Below are 25325 nucleotides of genomic sequence, written 5' to 3' on the forward strand. Positions count from 1 at the left end.
AACTATTAGGCCATATGGATGCCCACCAGCTCTAAGTAACCACCAGCTGTCCCAAACGTTCTACCAGAAAAGGGACCAGATCTGTCCATGGGGACATCTGCCCAAGGCCCCAGAAGGGAGCCTACGTGTCAGCATCCCGTCTAGGGAGATAAACACTAATTGGTCCCGGCATGTCATCTCAGGATTAAGTCAACACACAGCGCACACGAGCCAGGGTGGGCAAGCTAGCAATGTCACCTCCATGGTAGACCTCTCGCCCTCCCCTTCCCCAGTCCACCCACTGCCACACGCCTCATATTAACCAGTGAAATTCACACAATGCTCCATGACATCACAACCCGACCGGCTTAAAGATGGTCACCCAACTATCTTTGATGATACTTATTTCAAACTGATGTCCTCATCTTCCAGCTTCCTTCAGTGACATCCCGAGCAAGACAAGCTTCGCTACCTGTGTTTCTTGCTGCCCGTCCGGTCTGCTCCGAGGTAAGTCTCCGAATCTCATTCCTCTTCCAGTTTTCTATCCGCAGGATATCTGATCCAGATTTAAAATAGAGAGGTTTAGCCATCGTGATAAAATTATGACTAATGATTTAAAGTCCTTACCCCGATAATGCAGCTCTGCTCCTCTGATCTAGATTAACTTCTTTATGTTGGGGTCAACAGCTCGGGAAATAAACACTGCACAAGGGTCTCTTTATCCAGATACATCTCTTTTTTCACACCAGCATTATTCTGAGAAGTCCTGCAACATATTTTGAAGACAAACACTTGAACTTCAAAGAACTTGAATACAACTGAACATACAGAACAAGAGAGATGCTGAAGCTAGACATAAACAGAGACTACAAATATAGATAGATAGATAGATAGATAGATAGATAGATAGATAGATAGATAGATAGATAGATAGATAGATAGATAGATAGATAGATAGATAGATAGATAGATTTTGGTTCATTTTTAAGCTATCAGAAATCATCACTTTTTCACACACTATGCTTTTCCGGACTAGAATTGAAAAAAAAAAAACTAAATTTTATTTAATTTATTTGTATAAGTATTTATTTATTCATTATATATATATATATATATATATATATATATATATATATATATACAATACTCATATCCACAAACACCTGAATGCGCACATAACACCTACTCATGCTTGCATAGTATATACACGCTGTTACGCTAGTTGTACATTGCCGACAAAATAATTATTTTCACCGTTCCAACTTGCCCCTTCCTAACGTCAAAGAGTTTTATGAGGATTTTTTTTTTTGTTTAATTCATACTTGCCAAAGCCCTGACATGTTTCCCACAAAGGATGTGGTGTCTCTTTTAAAAGCAAAAACCGCCTGTGGTACCAGATCTGTCATGAAAACACCCTCCCACTATGGGAATGTCTGTCTCAGAGAACCTGACACTTTCTCTTCCCTCACCTTGATCATTGAAGACATTATTATTCTCGCACCTAGACCTATCTGTATGTGCCACGAGCAAGTTGTTTAGTCTTGTATGTAAGTGACAAATGTTGATGTTTTTGTATTGCTGTAACTGGTGGTCTTGAAATGAGACATCAAAAAAGGCAGATTGTTCACCTTATGATTTTTATGAGTCACAGGCCTGATCGGAGATCAGAAAACACATTGAATTTAACATGACCAGCCTTAAGATAGAGATGAGGAGCTATTGTTTTGCTGTGAGTGTGCTGCGCATACTTTCTGAAGTGATGGTGATACCCCAAGGCTCACTTCAAAATTCATATTGCGAGCTAGAGCAGCAGCAAAGTAATTTACTACACTATTTAGGACGTACCTTGCTTTTGTACACATGCACAAGCTCTTGAAGTGTCTACTGTGCCAAAAGGCAAATATTCAAATTTTTATTCTGAACTGTAAACAGAAATTTTGGTCAATGTGAATGTTCCATAGTCAGTTCAAGTTAACCGTGTACTAAGTCCTCGCTTCATTCATTTGGCAGCAAGCAGTGTTTAAATGTATGCAATGGGTGGCATTGAATACTTAAAAAAACTTGAAGTCTATTAAATGTGTGCATGTGCTGCATCCTGCAGTAATTTGGAGAACTAAAAAAAGAAAATGTTTGCAGTGGCAGACATCTCACTAAGAAGCTTGTGCTGTAAAATGTGCATATAAATTAAAAAAACAACATAATATACAATATCTAGGAAATGTATAGTCCAGGTTCTGTAAGTCATGTTACATTTCCAAGGTTCCTTCTCCTTTCTATTTATAAAATTAAGTCTTGTCTTCTGGCTTTAGCTATGCATTAATTGTGCATCTTAGTTCTGTTGTTACCATTGACGAATGGAATATACAAAGAGAGGGCAATAAAGATTGCATGGACTTTACTTGAGGAGGAGTAATTCCTTTTAGATGCAGTCTAATGCTGCCTATACATATATGGCAATTTTCTACTTTTAATCACTCTTGCCAATAAATTAATAAAAATGTGCATTAAAGTAATCAACTCCCAACTTGCATAGTTTTAACAAACTGTCATGGATAGCGGTAGGTTGCGTTGTTCAATTGCCTTTGTGACCACAAGTTGCTAAAAGATTGTTATGTGTATAGGCAACATTAAAATGACTCAGAAAAACGAAAAACAGGAACTGGCAACCAATAACCACTGTAGATAGAGACAAGCAAAAACTCTGCCATGCTTACTTTGGATTCATGGTTCCTTGCAGCTTTATGGTGGCCATACCTGGTCCAATCCCACTCTGGCTTCTAAAGGGCTGATGCCGTGCTCTGGCCACGATGAGCCATTTTTGCGCTAACCCTTGGGGAAATCAACAAGGACACCCAAGTACTAGAAGTACACTAAGGTTTGCACCCAGAGATTTACAACTTGTGAGGAAATCTCCATGCAAGCAGGGACCAATTCTTTCCACTTACATTGAGAAAAGGAAAAGTATGGAATGCGTCACATTGTAAATTGGCTTATAATCAAGACAGTTAGCGTATCCTTAAATAGAAGGATGCTACCTCTGGTTTCATGGTCCTATTCACAGCCTGGATTAGTCCTTTGTATCTTTTCTACCCTTGCAAAAGAAACTTTCCTGACTCAACTTCTAAATGCCTGATGATACATGCTTGATTTGGCCAAATCTGTAAAATATTGTTAGCGGGAACCCTGCCAGATCTTCTGGTGAGCTTGAAAACAAATGAAAACATATGTCACAACAAATGAAGTTACTGCGTAATTGTATGTTTGATCCCTCAAACCATATATAAGCGGATAACAATTAGGTGTAAAAGTTGGGGGTGGAGGTGGTTCATATACACCTCAATAATTATCAGATTTAAGACAACACTTACTTTTCTTTGCAGATCACTGTGTATGAGAAGTTACAAAAATAACAGCGATCTAATTAATTATTTTAAACTTAAGGACATTGTAAAATTAGGTGATGTTGAAAGATGAAGTAATAAAACAACGATATCTACATAAGCATCTATATCTATAAAGTGCTCTTAAAAAAAAGTCTTGCAAAAACATAGGAAGACATTCATCACTATAAATATTTAAGCACAGTTGTCTGTTCACTGGTCCAGTTTCAAGTTCAATAAAAAATGTCTGCAAGCTTGCACAGAACAAAATGCAATTCAGAAATGCATATACAGGCATACCCCACTTTTAAGTACACAATGGGGTTTATTTACTAAAGCTGGAAAGTGCAAAATCAGGCTCACTTCTGCATAGAAACCAATGAGCTTCTAACCCCAGATTGTTCAATTAAGCTTTGGTAATAAAACCTGGAAGCTCATTGGTTTCTATGCAGAAGTGAGCCTGATTTTGCACTGTCTAGCTTTAGTAAATAAACCCCAATGCCTACCTAAAAGTGGGGTATGCCTGTATATACATATTTTCTTTATAGAGAGACATGTTAATTAAAAGATATATCCATACGTATTTAGAAACCAGAACCCAATATCAGCATTATCTGTGTAATTGAGCATCAGTCTTGGTGTAAGTAGAATGCACACACCATTATATAATATATTGGTTTATAAAAAAAAAATCAAATAGATTTTATTTGAAAATTGAAGAAGATGGTTCCCTACTTTCTGTACTAATTGAGCAAAGTTAATCCAGTACTTTACTTTGTATTAGAAACACCTCTGAGCCCTTGTACACACGGTTGGAGAATCTGTCGGAATGAGTCTTATCGGACCGTGTCGTCAGATAATCCGACTGTGTGTGGTATGCATCGGACTGATTCTGTCCGAATCTCCGTCCGACCCAATTTTCCAACATGTTGGAAATATTTCCCGACCAACTGGGCCGGACGGACCTAATCCGATCATGTGTAGAGCATTTTGATCGGACCAAGTGCCACGCATGCTCAGATCAAATTCCTACATCAAAGCTATTGGCTACTAGCCTGAATGTAGTCCCATCGTAACGAAATTACGTCATCACGTTCTGAAAGATCAGATTTTTCGCCAACTTGGCCCAACCATGTGTATGCAACAGTTTCGGACACAATCCATCGGACTAAATCCGACGGGCAAAATCCCACGGATTTGGTTGGCAAAATCTCTGACCGTGTGTACGTGGGCTCAGAAATACAGGGCAATGCATGTCTGGAGTCAAAAAGATATCTTACAAGTGTCTTGTTGTTCTTAAATTGTGCTTATCTACTGACAGCTATACACTAGTACTAAAAACTTGTGTGCGCTGGCACAAAACATACAAGCTCCAGTCCATAACTGCTGTAGAGTCAATCCCCATTCACCTCCTGCAGTGCGAGACAAATGGAGGGTTAACCAACTCCCAAGACAAGTCTCCTTTATGCCTTTGTATTAATCCCAATGTGATCTGTATTACTCAGCCTATTAACCCTGCAAGGACCACACAGTGCAGGTGACAGTCATACTCCTGGCTCCATTGAGTGGGTCACAATAGTACTGAGATTCCCTGCTACTTGTGCTATAGTTTTTAATCATGACTCTCTTTATTGTGTTTTATTGCAGAGAACGCAACCGATGGTTAGACTGACTGGGAGTAAATTGCATAAGGTAGGTAAATATATCTGTCCACAGATAAACTTTAAAAAAGCAGAGCTACTACTACAAAATTAATATTTAAGTCTCGTGCACACAATGCGAAAACCGAAAAATTCCGCTTTGACGCGATCGTACGATAATCTGATCGCTAATACACAGCTGTCGTCTGAAATTTTCCGAAGGGACAAACATGGAAATTTTTCTCATACGATACCAGATCGTACGTTTTTCGTTTAATCAGTACAATTTTCGTCCAAAAATACAATACAAATACATTACAGTACTTCTGAATTTTTTTTACTTTCTTTGAGAATTTGTAACCTATTCGCATTCGATATGGAGACTAGCATGCAAAGAAAAAAAAAGACGATCATTCATCAGATAATCTCATCGTGTGTACTAGGCTATAGAAAAACATTACCAAAACCCTTTTGTAATTGTCAGTGGAAGGAAACTGCTCTTTAAAAGTGCTTATCACTAGATTGGACAATCATATGATAATCTGATCATTATTACAGAGCTGTCATCTGAAATTTTCTGAAGGGACAAACACAAAAATGTTACTCGTACGATACCAGATCGTACGATTTTCATTTAATCAGTACAGTTTTCGTCCAAAAATACAATACAAATACATTACAACACTTCTGAATTTTTTCTCTTTCGTTTGAGAATTTTTATACTTTAGTAACCTATTTGCATTTGATATGGAGATTAGCATGCAAAAAATAAATAAATGGATGATCATTCGTCCGATAATCTCATCGTGTTTACTAGGCTATAGAAAAACATGACCGAAACCTTTTTGTAGTTGTCAGTGGAAGGAAACTGCTCGTTAAAAGTGCTTATCACTAGATTGGATTGACTAGACTATCTATCTATCATCTTTATTCTAATTAAGCTATTCAAATATGCCTAAAACCCCATCAACAGGCATGCAATACAAGCATAAGATTGTTGCTGTAGCAGCTGGGGATGGTCAATTATTCAGGGTCAAACTGTTTAGCACTAATAATTGGGGATGGTCTTTTGTCTGTCATTTGACTACTACTCCTCCTAGAGACTTCCATGTTAATCTTCTGCAAAGATAGTGCTCTGCTGGATGACTTGCGGAGCGTGTTCTGATGCTAAGTGATGACTTACAATAACAACAAGAGCTCAATTAAATTAGTGTGCATGCACAGTACACACAAATGCTTATTTATTTTATTTTTTTGGTGTGCACAAACAGTATTTTAACTATGTAAAAGTGTTTCATGCAGTATCTTTTCAAAAAACCTTTTCACTCAGTATATTGGTGTGATCTAGGTTGAGTTTAAACAATACATTGCTGATGAAGCCCATTTTAGCCAGGTTTTGAAAAAGCGTCAAACTGAAGTAATGTATGGCACCATTCGTTTTAAAATGTACCCTTTAGCTAGAGCAGAATGAAATACAGTATGCCATCTTCCCTCATAAAACATTATAATTAGATAGATAGATAGATAGATAGATAGATAGATAGATAGATAGATAGATAGATAGATAGATAGATAGAATAAAAAAAATGTAATATGGGATTGCACAAAATAGTTTCATAAACTATCAAAATTAAAAAAAAAATGTATTTGTAAAATAATTTATGCATTTTAAAAATCCTTCTTGGCAAAAAAATACAAATAATGTATAGTAACAAAAAAATTTAATAAATCAGCATTAAAAAGGCAAAAATTTGTTAAACACTTGGACGAATATTAATAGTGAGTACTATAAAACTTAAAAATTAGTTTGACTTCAGTTGGCATAATTAATTGTGTACCAACAACCATTAAAAGCAACATTTTACAGCACCTGTCATTATATTGATGATGAGCGACTTAGGCAATGGATAATAACTGTCTGGCCCCATTACACAGATCTCTATCAAATTCTTTAGCACAATGACAATGTACAGTGGGAAGTAATTAGCTAAGGGTAGGTGTTAATGACTGTGTACTCAAATCTCAATGCACATTACCTGAACTAAATGGGGAGCAAACTGCACACTAATCAAGTAGATATGTGGAATGGGATGGGTATATCTTCAGTAATTGCCTTTCATGTGATAATATTGCACGAGTGGCAGGAAAATCTCTAAAAACTAAATTTTAGTGAAGACAGGCAAGAGAAAAGTATAAGTTACAGCTATAAAAATTGTAAAATTTGATACAAAGTAGTTAATCGAATGAATAAAATATCACAAAAGCAATTTGAGTAGCTATATAGAAAGCATAACTGTATAAAATGTACCTTAATTCCAAAAATGATTGTAGTTTAGTTATAATGAATTTTCAAGGTGGAGTTTTAACATTTTTTTTATTTCATATTGAGTTTATTGCAGTAATACAGAAGTACAAAAATTAGTTCTACAAATTATTTCTCCATATAGATAACATTTGTAAGAATGAGAACTAATGGATATTCCATTATTCCATATAACCATTGGTATAAAATAAAAATAAATAAAATCAAATTGCATATACACACAAAAGTAAATACACACAAAATCTAAACAGACTGTCAAATAAATAAACCTGAAAATAAAAAACGGAATTTAAGAAAACTATCTATCATATACATAGAATATTATATAATATATGCATTGTTCTTATGATCAGAGGAATCCAGCTTTATAATGTGCAGAGGCACCCACTAAAATTATGTCATGGAATAGACTAAATGTAACATGCAGGCAAAAAAGAGTTGTTCAGCTAGAGCAACTCTTTTTTTAATTAAAAGCATTATTTTGCTATAATTTTCTAACTACCTTTTCAATAGCAGATAAGAGAAAAAAGGTAAAAGTAGTATAGCGGCACACTTAGTCAAACCTCAAACAAAACTAGTATTTCAGGAGATGAAACCAACAATACATAAACATATATCTTAAGAAAAGAACAATAAATTAAAAAAGGTTTTAAATGGATAAGGAAGGACACCAAAACTGTTGATTATGAGACCACTTTTAGAGCATGTGCCAGACATGGAGGAAGTGTCAGAACTTGGAGTATGGATTGTATGTGGTACTCAGTGCAAATTGAATCATTTTGATTGTTTGGTGATGTGAAACTGATGGATCAAAGTGATCTGTGATAACAAAACAAAGATATTTTCAGATAAAAGCACTTTGTATTTAAAATTCAATGTGGGAAAGTATAGTTTAATTAGTGAAAAGCACGTTATCTAAAGTTCCATTTGCTCTAAATTCATTGAGCAATATTGGCTGAATCAGTAGCCTACTTGTCTAATAGGCAAACATTTTGGGAGTTTCTCAACCAATAATTCCTTCTATATATCAAAACTGGTTTATCGGGAGAATAACTAGGGATGTTAGACCAAAATATAAAAGATTGTTTCACACAGAAATCCAATCATACAATACATAGCATCTCAAGCTACCTGTACCTGAAAGGCATATATCATGTACATAGAGAGAGAGATTTCCCTCTTTTACAGCAATAAACTTGCTATATGGGGTTATTATTATGATTATTATTATACAGGATTTAAATACTTAGATACTTATCCTTGTGTTATAGCTTTATGATATGAGACCAAAAATAACTTTGTAAGAAAGCAAAACCAACGTCAATGCAGCCAACTATAATCGTAAAACTGTGGCTTCATATAAATTCAGATGTCACATTTGCTCAAAGTCATTAATATGGGAAAAATAAACGTAGATAAGTATAAGATCTGCTGAGCAGCGAGGTGATGTTATTATAGGTCCCATTAGGGAATACCCTCAAATGCCGGTAATTGAGAAGATGTTGAGCCAATTACTTAGTATCATTGCTGCTGAGAAGTTTATTGCAGTCCTATTAACTTGTGCTTGTATACAGAGCTACTCCTTTGGCAGAAAGAGCTACATCCCCCACTCTTGCCCCAAGGGGCTACAGCCTGAAGGGGGTAAAGCGAATAATTCAGAATATTCTCAACCAGATGTGATTCTGGAGGAGTAAACTAACAGATCCCCCTATCTCTGTTTACCCAATTAGCACAGTATTAACACACCCTCAGTGATTGCAATTGACACCCAAACAAAAAGGTGTAATAGGATATTAGCTGGGGACACCTCACCCATTTTCCCCATGTTAAATAAATCCTTTTGTATCTCCCAGATCACTATGTGGAACCATTGTCTTATGTCATTACCCCCCTGGTGAACATACTGTAAGGAGGGGCATTTGACTATCAATGGCTGGGACTGTGGCTTCAGACTTTGGCCATTTTACACTATAAAACCTTAAAATGCATTAAGGACAATAGAAATTCCCCTATTAAAGTCTCATTATCTCCAGAAAACTCTTCAGTTTAAACATTAAGGCTCCATGCACTCTGGCATAAAAATGTTGCTTCTACAGGAGTTTTGTGTTCTGCCTGTTGAAACAGCTCAATGTTATCCTATGTGTCCACGCACATTAGGACATTTACAGGCATTATTTTGAGCTCAATGTTTAGAAGCAGGAAAAAAAAACCTAAATTCATCTAGACTTGGTACAAAAAATGCTCTATATGAACGTTTAAGAGACCAGCCTTTTTTTTAAGCCCAGTGAGCATGGAGCCTTAACTCCATTACACAGCAAAAAGTTTAACAACTCTAAAAAGCTATTCCTAATAAATACTTTTGAATAAATCTCTCCAAGGTATCATTTTATATATATATATATATATATATATCTATATATACATATATATATAGATATATATATATAGATATATATCTATATATATATATATATATATATAGATATATAGATAGATAGATAGATAGATATGCGTGTGGGTGTTTATGAACAAATATTCATTACAAGCACTAGTACCCTAAAGACGACAAAACACTTTTTTTCTGCTAAAATCCACATTACTACCTTAAAATGTTACCCCACCTCAAGTTCTTGTAAAGTCTCCACCCAAAATTGAGGGGGAAGTGTACTGGGGAGTAACGGGGGAGGTGGTGAGTGGGTGGAGATTTCTAGACACTCTTTGATTTAATTAGTTAGTGGTCTGGAGGGGGAGCTTTTAAAGCAAACATTGATCTTACCTGTCCCCAGTAAGCTCAGAAGACTTCTTGGACATAGGATATAGTTTTGGAGAACATGGAATAAGGATTCCTACTTTGTGGACCTTTTACTTGGGAAATTAAGAATCATCTCTGGTGTCTGTGTTTTTTCAGAAGAATCTAAAGGAGATTTGCTAACGGCTTTAAGATCTTGGTGAAGCCGAGGAGTCGGAACAAGGAGCTAACAGGTTTTCACCTACTAAGGCCTCCTAACACCCAATCGTTGAAATGATGTCCTACATTAAACAACCTCACTATGCAGTGAATGGGCTGACATTAGCTGGAACAGGAATGGATCTACTGCATTCGGCAGTGGGGTACCCAAGTAAGTACTATACCTTAGTATTGTATGCTATTATTTTTGTGTTGTAAGTTAGTTGTTCCTGTGTTGTTTTGCTATTCAAGTCTTAGTGAAGAATCATTTTAGATAAATTATTGTTTAATATAAAATGTCAACAATTACAAGCACTTGTGAGATGTTTATTCACAACAGATCTGTGTTATATGGATGAATAAGTGTAGGATAGTTTTAGACAGAACTAATAATACTAATAATACTAATAATGTTAATGTATCAAGGAAAAAAATTTAATTTTAAACCAGGTAGCTCAATTTAAATTTTTTTATTTTTTTTATTTTTTTCCAATTTTTTTCTTGTAGAATGTTAATCTAAATACGATTGGTCTGCTGAACAGGGTTCTTTATCTTGTTACATCCATTTATTTTCTAGTTCTAAAGATATGTATTGACTGCTATTTAGGACTAATTCAGAACTGTGTTACACGTTGGGGTTGATTTACTAAAACGGGAGAGAACATAATCTGGTGCAGCTCTACATAGAAACCAATCAGCTTCCAGATTTTTTTTGTCAAAGGTTAATTGAACAAGTTTCAGTTAGAAGCTGATTGGCTGACATGCACAGCTGCACCAGATTTTGTACTCTATAGTTTTGGTGACACAACCCCATTATTTCTAATAATAGGCCAGAACACCAAATTGTAACGGGATGTGTTAAGCCAAATGAAAACCTTTTTGATTAAAAAACAAAACAAAACAAACAAATTGGCCAGAAAGAAAAACTGAAATTAATTTCTTTCCTACATCATCTAGTAAGCTATGTACTGTAGAAAGCATAAGAGAAAAACGTAATCCTATACTGTATATTCAGTTAATCTGCATTGTTCTTTGTTTAAATATAGCTAAAATTTCCTTAGGTAGCAAACACCGTTCATGTTTATTTAAAAAGCATGAACTGACTTATAATTGAGTAACTCTGTTAGGTATTGGTTATTAAAAACATTGCATTTCTGTATCTAAACGCTTTCCTTTTTAACCAATCTCAGACACTCCAAGGAAACAAAGAAGAGAGAGAACGACTTTCACCAGGGCACAGCTTGATATTCTGGAAGCCTTATTTGCGAAAACTCGATACCCCGACATATTCATGAGGGAGGAGGTGGCCTTAAAGATAAATCTGCCAGAATCGAGAGTACAGGTAAGAAGTGAATAGCTTATATTATTATCATTGATATGCCAGTTTTGATGCCCCTGCATAGATCGATGATGATTTGGTGTATAAACTGCAGAACTCAGAATAGGGAGCCCAGAGTTCCAATCTAGACATCTGCAGTCTATGTTGAGGAGCCAGAAAACATGTCTATGCTTCATTGACACAGAACACACAAAAAGATTTCAGACACCAAATCAGTTTTTTAGTTTACATTGGCTGTCTGGCTTCTTGGACTAGTCAAATTAGTTGGGTTGATTTACTAAAGACAAATAGACGTGCACTTTGCAATGTGAGACAAAGCTTCACTTTGCAAAGAATACCCAATCACATGCAAGGAAAAAATAAATAAAAAATGCATTGGATGATAGACGTCAACAGAGCTTCTGCTCATTTACTAAGCTCAGGAGCAACTGCTCTTGTAGCGTCCAACCACACGTTGCAAAGTGCACAGTCTATTTTCCTTTAATAAATAAACCCCATTGTCTGTTATTCACATCCTTTTGTTTCAGTGTTTTCACAGTTGGGCATTTATTCTGACTGTATAAGTTTTCTTTTTGTAGATAACTTTTGCAGTATTCTTTAGGAATTATTTTCATTATTACAATGCTTTTTTTTTCTTAAATATAAAATATTCGGAGGACCTTGTTTAGACTTTGCTCTAAGGCCCTATAGCTTATAGTCATGCCCCTGGCTTTATACAGTCTTTGTCTGGATTTCATAAATTATTAGAGAGACTTTCATATTAAGAGTCTGATGTAAACCCACACTGTTACTGGGCTCTAATGGAGGGACCCATTCCCTGACCTATGTACCACTAACAAATTATGAGGTAGTAAAGCTAAACCTGTAGAATGAGTGATTGCCTTGGAAATTGTTTGTGGTACTTGAGTTGTTTCCATGGGTTTAAAGTAACCTATATCCACTTATGCAAATGCTTCAGGAAACACTGTATATTCTATTTAGTCTGTTAATCATATTTGTTTATGGTTACATTTTACTTTTCAAATTGTAGGTTTGGTTTAAGAACAGACGGGCCAAATGTCGCCAACAGCAGCAGCAAAGCAGTGGACAGGCCAAACCTCGTCCTGCCAAGAAGAAAACTTCCCCAGCAAGAGAGACTAACTCAGAAGCTAGCACCAACGGCCAATATAGTCCACCTCCACCAGGCACAGCAGTGACTCCATGCTCCACAGCTAGTGCCACAGTCTCTATCTGGAGTCCAGCCTCCATATCACCAATTCCAGATCCACTTTCTGCAGTCACCACTCCTTGTATGCAGAGATCAGCTGGATATCCTATGACATACAGTCAAGCCCCAGCCTATACTCAGAGCTATGGTGGATCCTCATCTTATTTCACAGGCCTGGACTGCAGCTCTTACTTATCTCCCATGCACCCACAGCTCTCAGCTCCAGGTGCCACACTGAGTCCTATTGCCACTTCCACCATGGGTAGTCATCTCAGCCAGTCCCCGGCATCTCTCTCTGCCCAGGGATATGGAACTTCCAGCCTTGGCTTCACATCGGTGGATTGCTTAGACTACAAAGACCAAACTTCCTCTTGGAAGCTTAATTTCAATGCCACTGACTGTCTTGATTATAAGGACCAAAGTTCATGGAAATTCCAGGTCTTGTGAATCAAGTTCAAGACTCCAAAGCTTGATATTCACGAATCTTAATCAACTAGATTCAATGGCATGGCTGAAGTCCAGCAGTGGGTAGATAACAAAAGACACCAACTTCAAAACTTCAGTGTCTATTTCTTGGTAGAAGGACATGCTGAAATGTTGTGCTTAGAAAAAAAAAAATCCACTTCTCCAATTATAAATCAAATTGTCTCCGATGTTGATGGGTGTCATCAGTTCTGGGATATGAAAGCACTTCGGTTGAGGGTAAAAATAACTTTCTGTCATACCATACAGCTGAGTCCAGTTTTGGATTTTGCCTTTGACTATGCATTGTGTACAGAAATGAACAACACCAACTCCACTGTCCTCTCATTAGTCATCAGTGTTTAAATTGACAACTGTTGAAGAAACATTTGCTAAATGTTACCAAACTTTCTATAAAGGATCTAGATCTTTGGGATTTTGAAAATCTACAACTAGAAAAATTCAGTTATGTCCACCTAATAAATTCTAAACTGCTATGTCTATTTCCTTGCTTACAAATTGTGGCAACACCGTATTTATGTGTCGTGGGTGGACCATACATAACATGTCTGTTTGAAGTTTGGGAGGTGATATTACTGATGCCATAATAACGATGGATGATTCCTTTTTGCCTACACACTCTGTCACTCTTTAGCCCACAGAAGCTGTCACAAAATTGTTTAAACCACCTAAGCAGAGCCATGTAAATCTGGATGTATTTTTTCATGTATATTTTTAAAACCAGTTTAACTTATTTTATAAAGAGTCATAGTCCATTCCAAGTGGATGAGGGCTTGTCAACCCCGTTCCTTTAAAAAATTAAATGTGTCCCTGTGTACTTGACTATGTTATTGTGTAACATTGTATAGTGTTGTTATTAGTCTGTGTGTCTGCTGCCTCAAATGGTTGCTAAGAGAGAAAATTGTTCCTATAGATCTGTTATATTATTAATTATTGTTATTTGAAAAAAAGTGTGGAATAATATTAAAATACAGTGATTCATCCTTGTGTATTGATTGTGCATCTGATTAATACTAACATGCGAGAGTGAGAACTGTAAAGAAAAAACAAAGTAATAGTGACACCTATAGCAATAATTAAAGAGTATATAAACCCTAACTATGAACTTCTCTTATTTACTCCCTTTTGGTCTGTTATATTATATATCTTTGAACTTCTTTCGTTATAGATATTTGATAAGTGCAAAAAAATTAATAAATAATAACATATATATATATATATATATATATATATATATATATATATATATATATATATATATATATATCTTTGAACTTCTTTTGTTATAGATATTTGATAAGTGCAAACATTTTTTATAAATAAAAACTTGTTGATCGTGCCAGAAATTCAGAGCTGTCCCGTGTCAACTGCTCACTTCCTTATATCTCAAGGAAAGTAATTAGCCCTCGTAGTTTTTATCTTAGAACTACAAATAAATTAGCCTTTATGTCGTGAAGATATGAAAGAAGGTCAGTCCGAGTAGTTTGGCCACAGAAAACAGACAATACAATACTCCACAAAACTGTTGTGTATTGTCAATCCCCATCAGGACTTGGGCCTGTTTTTAAGAGGCTTCAGCTTGTATAAGAGCAGTGTGACAGCAAGCTTTGACAAAGCATTTGCAGAGCTTTCAGAAAGCCTTTAAAGTAACATTCAGCTTCAGTTTGAAAATGTTAAACACAGATCCTAATGGGAGAGTTGATTGCTGCTTTAAGCAAGCTGCTACCATGCTTCAGCAAGCTTTCAACAAGCTTCAAGAAGTGAAGCCTGCTGGTAGCTTGTTTATAGCAGCAATCAACACTCCCATTAGGACCTATGATTATCGTTTACAAACTGTAAATTGAATGGTACTAAAAGCTTCAACAAAACCTGCCGAAAGCTCTGCAAATACCTTGTCAAAGTCTGCTGTTCACACTGCTCTTATACAATTTGAAGCCTGTGCAGGCATGTACTGGCCATCAGGACTACAGGGAGTTTCCCGGTCGGCCGATGGCTCAGTGGGCCGGTCAGGTGCAGTCCTGGAATCGCTCCTCTCTGACAGTGAGTGATCGTGATTTCACTCCTGTTAGGAGGAGCTGCTGCCGTTGCTTGCTGGAGAGAGCATTAGGCTTTCTGCTCCATCCAGTCTGCAGAGGGAGACAGACAGCTGGCAGACTTTCCATCCTCTCTCCCCTTATCACTTGTCACTTATCACATGATTGGAGAGAGGAACGAGAAGCTGCCTCCAAAACTGTGAGTACAGGTGGGAGGGGGAGGAGAGGGAGGACGCTCTGATGTAAGGGGAAGTGCTGATGGAGACACTCAAAATTAAAGTGGGCCAGTTATGGTGAAGTCCAGGGCCAAATTTTTGTCCCAGTCCAGCCCTGAGCCTGTGTGAAACTGACCTTATCCTTAGTGCGTTTCTGACGGATCAACTCTGTAATTGTAGGGTCTTTAAATGGATAAAATGCATCTATTGAGATATGCTGCATTTATATTCTTTTATTTTGCCCTGACATACACAGCTTTATATGGTAAACATGTATACAGTGCCTTGTAAAAGTATTTACGCACCCATTGAAATTTTCCACATTTTGTCATGTTGCAACCAAACACGTTAATGTATTTTATTGGGATTTTATGTGATAGACCAACACAAAGTGGCACATAATTTTGAAGTGGAAGGTGAAAGATAAATGATTTTCAACATTTTTTACAAATAAATATCTGAAAAGTGTGGCATGCGTTTGTATTCAGTCCCCTTTACTCCGATACCCCTAACTAAAATCTAGTGGAACCAACTGCCTTCAGAAGTCACCTAATTAGAAAATAGGGTCCACCTGTGTGTAATTTAATCTCAGTGTTCTGTGAAGCCCACAGAGGTTTGTTAGAGAACCTTAGTGAACAAACAGCATCACAAAGGCCAAGGAACACACCAGACAGGTCAGGGATAAAGTTGTGAAGTTTAAGGCTGAGTCCACATATGAACACGCAGTGGCTCACAGCAGGAGTCCGGTGGGTCCTCGTTCACTGTGTCAGGTCCAATTTCAGCTGAATTTTTGAATTTGGACCTGAAACTAACCAAAAGAGGCACAGGGCTCCTGTACAAATCGCACCAGAGCCGCTGCAGAGATATGTTAACTGGCTATGCTCTTCATAGTTATGTGCCGCTTAATATTGGTCTATCACATAAAATCCCAATAAAAAACATTAATATTTTTGTTTGTAACATGACAAAATGTGGAAGATTTCAAGGGGTATGAATACTTTTTCAAGGCACTGTAACTACAGTACAACTTCACCCAAATCCATATATTCTATTTTTGGGTAGACAGGGTATGGTTAAATCACCACTAAGGTTTCCTTGGTTATTTCAATTGCAAGATTTTCACACAGTAGTATCTACAAAGCCATGGTGAAGAGAGTATTTGTATTTACTTAGTTGGACAGAACTTACCTGTGGCAGCCCTGAGACTTAAAAGCATCTAGTGTATGCTGGGAACCAAAAAAAATCTGCAATCAGATCCTCCTTATGGATTTGAGAAGATAAATTGTGAGACCTCGCCAACAACGGAATCAAAAGGAGATCTGCTCTTATAGTATCACTCTCTCTTCAACCAACCTAGCTACATGTCACTGCAATGTAAATGCTCAAGTAAAGCCCGGTACACATGTACTGAAATTCGGTCTGTTCAGCAGGAACTGTCTGACTTTCAGAACGTGTGTACCACTGTCTGCCTTTTGTTGAATGGTCATGCTGGAATAATGGCATTCAATCAGCACTCAAAGCCAATGGCTGCAAGAGCCGATCTGTGTATTCTGACGGGGGGGGGAGGGGGCATCCCCCCTGTATAGAATACAATAGAACAGCTGAAGAGATCCCCACATCAACATTACTTGTGTTGATGCGAGGATCTGCCAGGTTTTTCTGTTCAACCCGCTGTACCCCCAACTTGAGAGTCTGTGGCATCTCAGAAATCTAGTGCTCATTTATCTTCCTTCTGAGGAGTTGCTATTGTGATATGGACCTAAAGATGCCGATAAAACATTGCACAGTCTCTATGCAACCTCCCTTTAGATTTATCAACAACGATGTAGTGCTAGGGCCTACCTAAACAAGCCCTTTGGTTTATATCCTGGCAGACCCTCAAACTACTCAACTACTAACATACTAGTTGTTGGAATATAGAGTATGTGGAGTGGACCTATATTTACAAGTCCATGCAAATAAATGCCTGTTATGTCAATGTACAGCAATAGAAGCATTTAAAAAAAAAAAGAAAAAGAAGGTATGTGTACATCTACACAGTAGTCCATTAGCTTCTGTCTGCTGCAGACAATAGAAAACATTTCTTCAGTCTCCTTTTCTGCAGTGATTAGATTTCAACACTGTAACCTTGTATTATGCCACAAATTAGGATTCTGCAGGAGGGGCTAATCTGTATCACATTGCCCTACTGTGCTTTGACTATAGAGCTGCTAACCTACGGTTTTTGTACTGGTTAGCTGCGCTTTCCCACAGAGTTAAATTATATCAATTACCTTCAGAAAGTGCACCAAAACTCCTGCAGGGCAATTTAAAGCTGCCTTTTGACATTCGTAAACATGGCAAAGAACTGCACAGTATACAGGATTTACATGACTGTGTTGTCTATGAGCCACCACCAACCCTAAATAATGCCTTAACAGAGATGGTTCTGTCCTTCTGAAAAGAAAGCCAATAAAGACATTGTCAGGAGTAGTGGGATTTCTGAGATTCTAGGTCTGCTTTAAATTGTGATATGTGTGGCAAGCTTAAGATGAATTATCCCTTGCATCCCTGAATAGATAAGGCCCCACAACAGCATAGCTAAACTCATATGGAACCTATGCAGCACATGATCAGATTCTTGTGACATGAATAACACCTACTGTACACACCAATGCCTCATAAAATATAACAACATGGAAGATCACCTGAGTAGTAAAAAAACTCACAAGGATAGTGCAAAGGAAGGTGGGAGAGATGAAAGGCAAGAATTCTTCAGAAATGGGCCCACCTGTATGATTGAGTAGTGGTTACTACCCGTTCCACCACTTTTTCAATGTTCTTGGAAGTCCAATGTGTCTGACCCTATTACAACAAATTATTTTCTACCAGACCATACAATATTTTTTCCCCTATAGAAGAGAGACCAGGACCCAGCCCGATAAGGGGCTCTCCATCCACAGGGGAGGGGACTTTAAGTGTGCCAAACCATGTGAAAATCAGAACAAAGATGAATAATATATGCAGAAAAAAACCTAACGTTATAAAAACATAGATTTATTGCATCTTATTAAAAGATGCCATCGGAGTTTACAACCAACATGGCATCTTTTAAAAAGATACAATAAATCTATGTTTTTATGACATGAGGAAAAAATATTATATGGTCTGGTATATGTAACTAATGGGATGATGTCACAATGAAAATCCATTTATGAGTCTGCTGGGTCCACATTTCTCTCATTATTCACAACTAATTAATTTGACCACTTAAGCGGAAATTATTTTGTCCAGTTACTTTTTGATAGATAAGTAGTGCATTTTATATACAACTATATAGATCGGACCAAAACAAGGGACATATAAGGAGGAACTAAGGGCTTTGTTCTGAATGAGGGGCAATCCCTCAAAATCAGGAACAGTTGGGCGGTATGTGGGAGCCGCTCTACTATGCAATCTAGAGGCTATTAGACCATTTTTTAAGCACAACTCAATTTTTTGGGCCCCAAGTCTTCCAACCCTGTTGTCTGCATCTGTTTTTAAAAAAAATATTTGCATGCATACCTTAAAGGCTAAGTTCACTTTTTTTTTCTAAAATCCAGTTCCCTATGTACCAATATGCCATTACTGTATCTCAGTTGCAGAAAAATACAAGCTTTCTTTGGTATCTAGAACAAGGCCTTACCTTAGCCATTGCTGTATTTTTTATAAAGCTTCACCACCTCCTGATATATAGATTTGGGATGGAGAAACCAGTAAGACACAGGAAGGAGTTTACTAGTTGACCTCATTCAGGGCAGCCGTCAGAAAAATTTGGGCCCAGCTTGCACAGCTTTAGGTTTGGGACCCCCCCCCAGCCTGACCACCAACATTCCCCAGGGCTTGCCCACAGGTCATCCTACCGAATTTGCACACCGGCCGTATATGTCAGCACCCAACCCACACATCTGTATATATGTCAGCACCCCCACATACCTGTATATATGCCACCCCCACACACCTGTATATATGTCAGCCCCCTCCCACACACCTGTATCTATGTTAGCGCCCACCCACACACCTGTATATATGTTAGCCCCTCAACACATGTGTATATATGTCAGCCCCCTCACACACACATACCTGTATATATGCCAGCCTCTCACATACGCAGACCTGTATATATGGCAGCCCCTCACATACACAAACCTGTAAACACACAAGGCTCTGGCCCTATCCTGTACACAAACAGCCCCCCTCTTTCCCTCACAGCCCCTACTTGTTAGTCCCAGCCTGTTTTCACAAAGCTGACATGTTGCTGAGAAACACAGTACAAATCACACAAGGGGTGCACATACACATAGTAGCCAGAGGTGGCAGTAAAGAGCTTCATGTCTGAGCTCAGTGACAGGAGAACAGCAGAAGCTGTGAAATCATTTCTGTAATGCACAGCATGACTCCATGCCAAAATGTCCCATGAGATACTTTACCACGTGTAGCGCAGCCCATTGAAATCAACGGGCTGCCCTATGTTGTTATGTTTACACAAGAACAACGAAGCTCCATTCACATCTGTGTGTTTCCAAATGCATTGCAAACCCCACAGAAAATGCGCGCTTTGCCATGCGTTTAACGTGTTGTCGTTACATGTTAAAGGCTCCTCAAATGTTCCAAAAACTGTGGTACCACATCACGCTTCTCTCCAAAAATAGTTCTGGAGCTTCTCTGGGGCGACTGTTGCGCATAGGGCAGCCTATTCAAGTAAATGAGCTTCCTTATGCGTGACAAGTGAAAATGCTCCAAAACCCAAAAAACACATGCGCAAATGTGCGTTTTTGCTACGTGGAGATGTAAATGAGACCTGACAACTCAGTGTCTCTGTCTATTCCCTCCTATGTACCATAAAGATGGCCTTACACTATGCAATCTGATTGTACAATCTCTGTACAATTTCCTTTAAATCAGAACTATGGAATAGGTGGACCCACCTTTACAATCCATTCAATTTGTATCCAATCAGGCAGGCCTTTATACTATATAGCTGATTGGAGATGTAAAGGAGATTGTACAATCAGATTGTATAGGAAGTAGGTGGAAGGTGGTATTGTAATGTGGGAGTGTGGTCCAGAGTGGTGAACACACCCACCCTCTCATGCCCTCTTCTGTGAGGCAACAAGGAAGTGAAGGCTTCTGGGAGACAATCTACAGGAAGTGAATGCTGAGAGACGATCTACAGGAAGTGATGGAATCTGAAAATCATTGTAAAAAATTCAAATAAACTGACAAGATTTTAAACCTCCTGTAAATAAGGTAAGTGAGAGAAAAGCACATTGGGATGGATAGTCCAGAAATGGCATTGGAATATATGAACTTATCCTTTCATTTTAAATTAAGTCTTACACATGATCATGTGATGAGTCATGGGCTGGCTTCATCACCTCCAGCATTGGTGGTTCTTTCTCCTACATAGACCAGCATTCACATCATGACTTGTGAGCACTAGTCTATGCAGCATTCTATTGTTAGCCCAGGTTGGGTGTTACCCAAATGGGGTGTGTTCATGAAAGCCTTTGTCCAAGGAAGTGGGTTGTATGAGACGGACCGTCATTCAAACCAGAAAAGGAACAACACTGGAGGATGGAGCAGGACACCAAAGGCAGCGATGGAGTGAGGAGAGGGAGAGCAGTGCTTTGAAACTTAAATACCTTAATTTCAGGTGTTTTTAAAGAGGAAGTAAACCCTGATGGGTTTACTTCCTCTTTCATTCCCTGCAAAGGCAAAGCATAATGGACTACTATGCATCGCATAGTAGCCCATTATGTGTCACTTACCTGACACAGGAGCCAGCGAAGTCGCCGCTGTCCCCTGTAGTTCGCCGCATCCATCTTGCTGGTGGCGTCTCGCAGCTCCGCCGCTGTCATTCGGCGAAGCCGCGATGATGTCACTCCCGCGCATGCGCACGGGAGTCGACATGCGCGGCAGCTCCATTCTTGGAAATGCCGCGCTCAGTGCGCCTGCGCGGCGCTGTCTACGGCGCATGCGCCGTAGACAGCGGTGCCCGTTTTCGGGCAAATATCTCCTAAACCATATAGGTTTAGGAGATATTGCTTGGACCTACAGGTAAGCCTTAATCTAGGCTTACCTGTAGGTCAAAGTGGTTTGTAAGGGTTTACAACCACTTTAATGTAGTTATGGTATGGACCAGGGTCCCTCTTTATCTTCTCTAGGGTTAGCAGTGGGTGGAGCTTTCTCATATTTTTTATGAGTGCTGGCCTATGCAGCATTCTATCATAAGCTTAGGTTACTTGATGACACACCCCCAGGGGGCAGGTCCATGAGAACTTGGGCTCACAGGAATTGGTTTAAATATTGGCATTCATATTAAGCAGCTACAATAGAAACATTTATACCACATTCCCTGACTCTTGGAAAAGAAAATACACAAAATGAATGATGAGTGCATAGTTACATAGTTGGTAAGGTTGAATAAAGACACCAGTCCATCCAGTTCAACCTGTGTGGGTGTGTGTGCTCATGTCTAAAATCATATCCTATATCCCTGTATGTGCTCGCTAGGATTCCCATCTAAGAGGTTCTTGAAGCTACCAATGCTTCTCACTGATACCACGGAATTTGGAAGTGAGTTTCACATCCTTACTGCCTTGATAGTGAAAAACCCCCTATGCAGTTTGAAGGTTAAAGCGCTTCTCTTCAAATCTCATTAAGTGGCCCCGTGTCTTCTTATACTCCCTGATACTGAATCGTTTCCTCCCTATGCTGGGCTCACAGTTGAGATATTTGTATATCGCTATCATGTCTCCACCCAAGCATCTCTTCTCCAGGGAGGATAAGTTTAATGTGTGTAGACTTTCCTCGTCGTAACTGAGGTCCTCCAGTCTGCTTATTAGCTTGGTTGTTCTTCTGTGGACTCTCTCCAGTTTCAACACATCCTTCCTGAGGATTGGTGACCAGAACTGGACAGCATACTTTAGATGTAGCTGAACCAGAGTTTTATAAAGTGGCAGGGTTATCGTTCTATCCCTTGGCTAAATTCCCTTTTTTATGCATGCTAATATTCTGCTGGCTTTCTTTGCTGCAGCTTGACATTGCATGCTATTGCTGAGCCTGTCATCTACTAGGCCCCAAGATCTTTTTACATCCTGGAATCTCCCAGAGTTTCTCAACCTAGTATGTAACTTGCAATCATAGATTGGTTTGCCAAGAACGATTCTTCATGAATCCACGCTGATTACTGCTAATGATACCATTTTCATTACTAAAATCTTATATATATTTCATTATCATCCCCTCCAAGAGCTTGCATACTATTTATGTTAGGCTAACTGATCTGTAAGTCCCAGGGATGTATTTTGGGCCCTTTTCAAATATTGATGCTACATTGGCATTTTCTCCAATCCGCTGGTACCATTCCAGTCAGTAGACTGTCAGTAAGAATTAGGAATAATGGTCTGGCAATTCCTTGACTGAGTTCCCTAAGTACTCTCAGGTGCAAGCCATCCGGTCCCGGTGATTTATTAATGTTAAGTTTCCCAAGTCTAATTCTAATTCTGTCCTCTGTTAGCCATGAGGGTGCTTCATGTGACATGTCATGAGGATAAGCACTGCAGTTTTGGTTACTAAAGCCCCCCAATTCCCTTGTGAAGACTGAGGAGAAGAATAAATTCAATACATTCACCATCTCTGCATCCTTTGTAACCAGATGTGCTTAAGTTCCAGCCCCTGCAGAGCTACCAAGTTGCTAGAACCTGTCCAGCTACCTTTGGGACCTGCTCATTTGGCTAAGTACCAGCCTGTTCCTGCCCATGGAGACCCGCTGCCATCCAGCAGCCCAACAGCAAGTACGTTTAACCGGCACTCGTGTGACTCTGCACTCCTGCGCTACCTGTATACACTACCAAGGGCCCCCCGAGTCAGAGGGGCAAGAGAGGGCTTCCTCTGCATAACCAGGTTCTACCCACTAGTTACGTGACAGTACAAGACAGCCATGTCTGAACCTGAGTGAGGAACCTCTCCCATGGAGGAACTCACACAAGCTGTCAAAAACTTGCAGGAAGGTTATGTTCGGCTAGAAGAACGTGTACAGACTTTATAAGCACCCTCTGCTGCTACCCCGGGTGCTGCTCCCTCATCTTCCGCTTGATGCTCTGCTGCACCTACAGTGGTGATGTTACCACCAAAGCCCTGAGTGCCTACTTCTGAAAGGTTTGTCATCTCTTTGCTACAGGGTAAGCCACAGTCATGGGCTCACCACCTACTGGAACAAAAGGCCACTTCCCTAAATACCCTGACCACCTTCTTCAATGACATGGCTCTGATTTAGGATGACCTTCAGCGAACCAGCACTGCAGAAGCAATACTCCACACACTCAAGCAGGTCCGCAGAGCAGCCGAGGATTACGTTTCCAATTTCAGGCGCTGGATCGCTGACACCAATTGAAACAATGAGGCTCTCCACTACCAGTTCCTAATGGGTCTTTCAGAAGCCTTGAAGGATGAGCTAGCCTGAGTTGGTGTCATTCTCTGCATGATCTCATAAAACTATCCATCCAGATTGACCGGAGATTGAGAGAGCAGAAATACATGTTTTTGTCCTGAGCTTGCGCCACGACCATGTATTAGCGGGACACTTTGGGGCCAGTAAAACAACTGAGTTAGTTCTACATACATTTTGTTGGCCCCATCTGGAGAAAGACTGCAGGAAATATGTGGAGGCATGTACCTCATGTATCTGAAATAAAAGTAAAGGGACCAAAGCATGGGGTCTGCTTAAATCAATACCAATCACAGACAGGCCATGAAAGATGATTTCAATAGATTTCATTATGGAACTTCCCCCATCAGAAGGCTGTACGACCATCTATGTAGTAGTTGATCGGCTGTCAAAAATGGTACACTTTCTACCCATGAATGGCACACATCTGCTCTGGAAAAAGCACAGATTTTCATCAAGGAAATAGTGAAGCTGCATGGGATCCCAGCTAACATTGTATCTAACCGAAGGGTGCAATTCACCTCAAGATTTTGGAAATCTCTCTCAGAGACCCTAAAAATCGAATTATCCTTCTCTTCAGCTTACCAACCCCAAACTAATGGTCAAACGGAAAGGATATTTTTTTCTTCTTTTTCTCAGAATGACTGGGTATCATTACTTCCACTAGCTGAATTTGCATATAACAATTCCAAACACTCTGCCACCAAGCAATCTTCATTTTTTTCCAACTACGGCTTTCATCCATCATTCCTACCAAATACAATTTCTGAATGCTCCATTCCAGCTGTGGTAGAAACAGTAACCTTCTTGGAATCCAACAACAAAATGTTGCAGGAGGCAATCACCAAGGCACAGGAATACAATAAAAGAGCTTTTGACAGTAAAAGACGTGGGGAATTAATTCTGCAATCCGGTGATCAGGTATGGCTATCCACAACTAACCTGAAATTATCCTGTCCATCAAGGAAACTGGGGCCAAATTTTGTGGGGCCATTCCTGATGAAAAGGAAGATCAATAATGTGGCTTATGAATTGAAATTACCAGCCTCCTTTAAAATCCACCCGGTTTTTCATGTGACGTTACTAAAACCTGCTTTCCTGAACCTTTTCCAGAGCGCAATACAGGCCCACCCGAGCTAATATTGGTGGATGAGAAAGACGAGCATGAGGTTCAGGTGATTATGGATTGCAGAAAAGTGAGGAATCAGACCCAGTACCTAATAAAGTGGAAAGGGTAAGATCCTGAAGAAAATTCTTGTGAAAACAACATCTACGCCAGAAGACTTATCCAAGCGTTCAACCAGGCCCA

At 39.0% G+C, this 25325-nt stretch overlaps 1 protein-coding gene across 2 annotated transcripts; it reads left to right on the top strand.

Annotated features, from left to right (window-relative positions):
• The first annotated feature begins 292 nt into the window (after window positions 1-292).
• Window positions 293-14396, top strand: CRX (cone-rod homeobox). 2 transcript variants are annotated; one of them, XM_077480966.1, is made up of 5 exons: window positions 293-486; window positions 5007-5051; window positions 10231-10441; window positions 11460-11611; window positions 12639-14396. In XM_077480966.1, the coding sequence occupies exons 3-5, from the start codon at window positions 10345-10347 to the stop codon at window positions 13260-13262; spliced, it is 873 nt and encodes a 290-aa protein (XP_077337092.1). In that variant the 5' UTR covers window positions 293-486; window positions 5007-5051; window positions 10231-10344; the 3' UTR covers window positions 13263-14396. The 2 variants fall into 2 exon arrangements, with proteins under 2 accessions (XP_077337092.1, XP_077337101.1); XM_077480975.1 differs by having other exon boundaries at window positions 10234-10441.
• The last annotated feature ends 10929 nt before the right edge of the window (window positions 14397-25325 follow it).

This window comes from Lithobates pipiens, unplaced genomic scaffold (assembly GCF_037356315.1).
Source record: "Lithobates pipiens isolate NorthernLeopardFrog02 unplaced genomic scaffold, aLitPip1_a1.2 Scaffold_1, whole genome shotgun sequence".
Classification (NCBI taxonomy): Eukaryota; Metazoa; Chordata; class Amphibia; order Anura; family Ranidae; genus Lithobates; species Lithobates pipiens.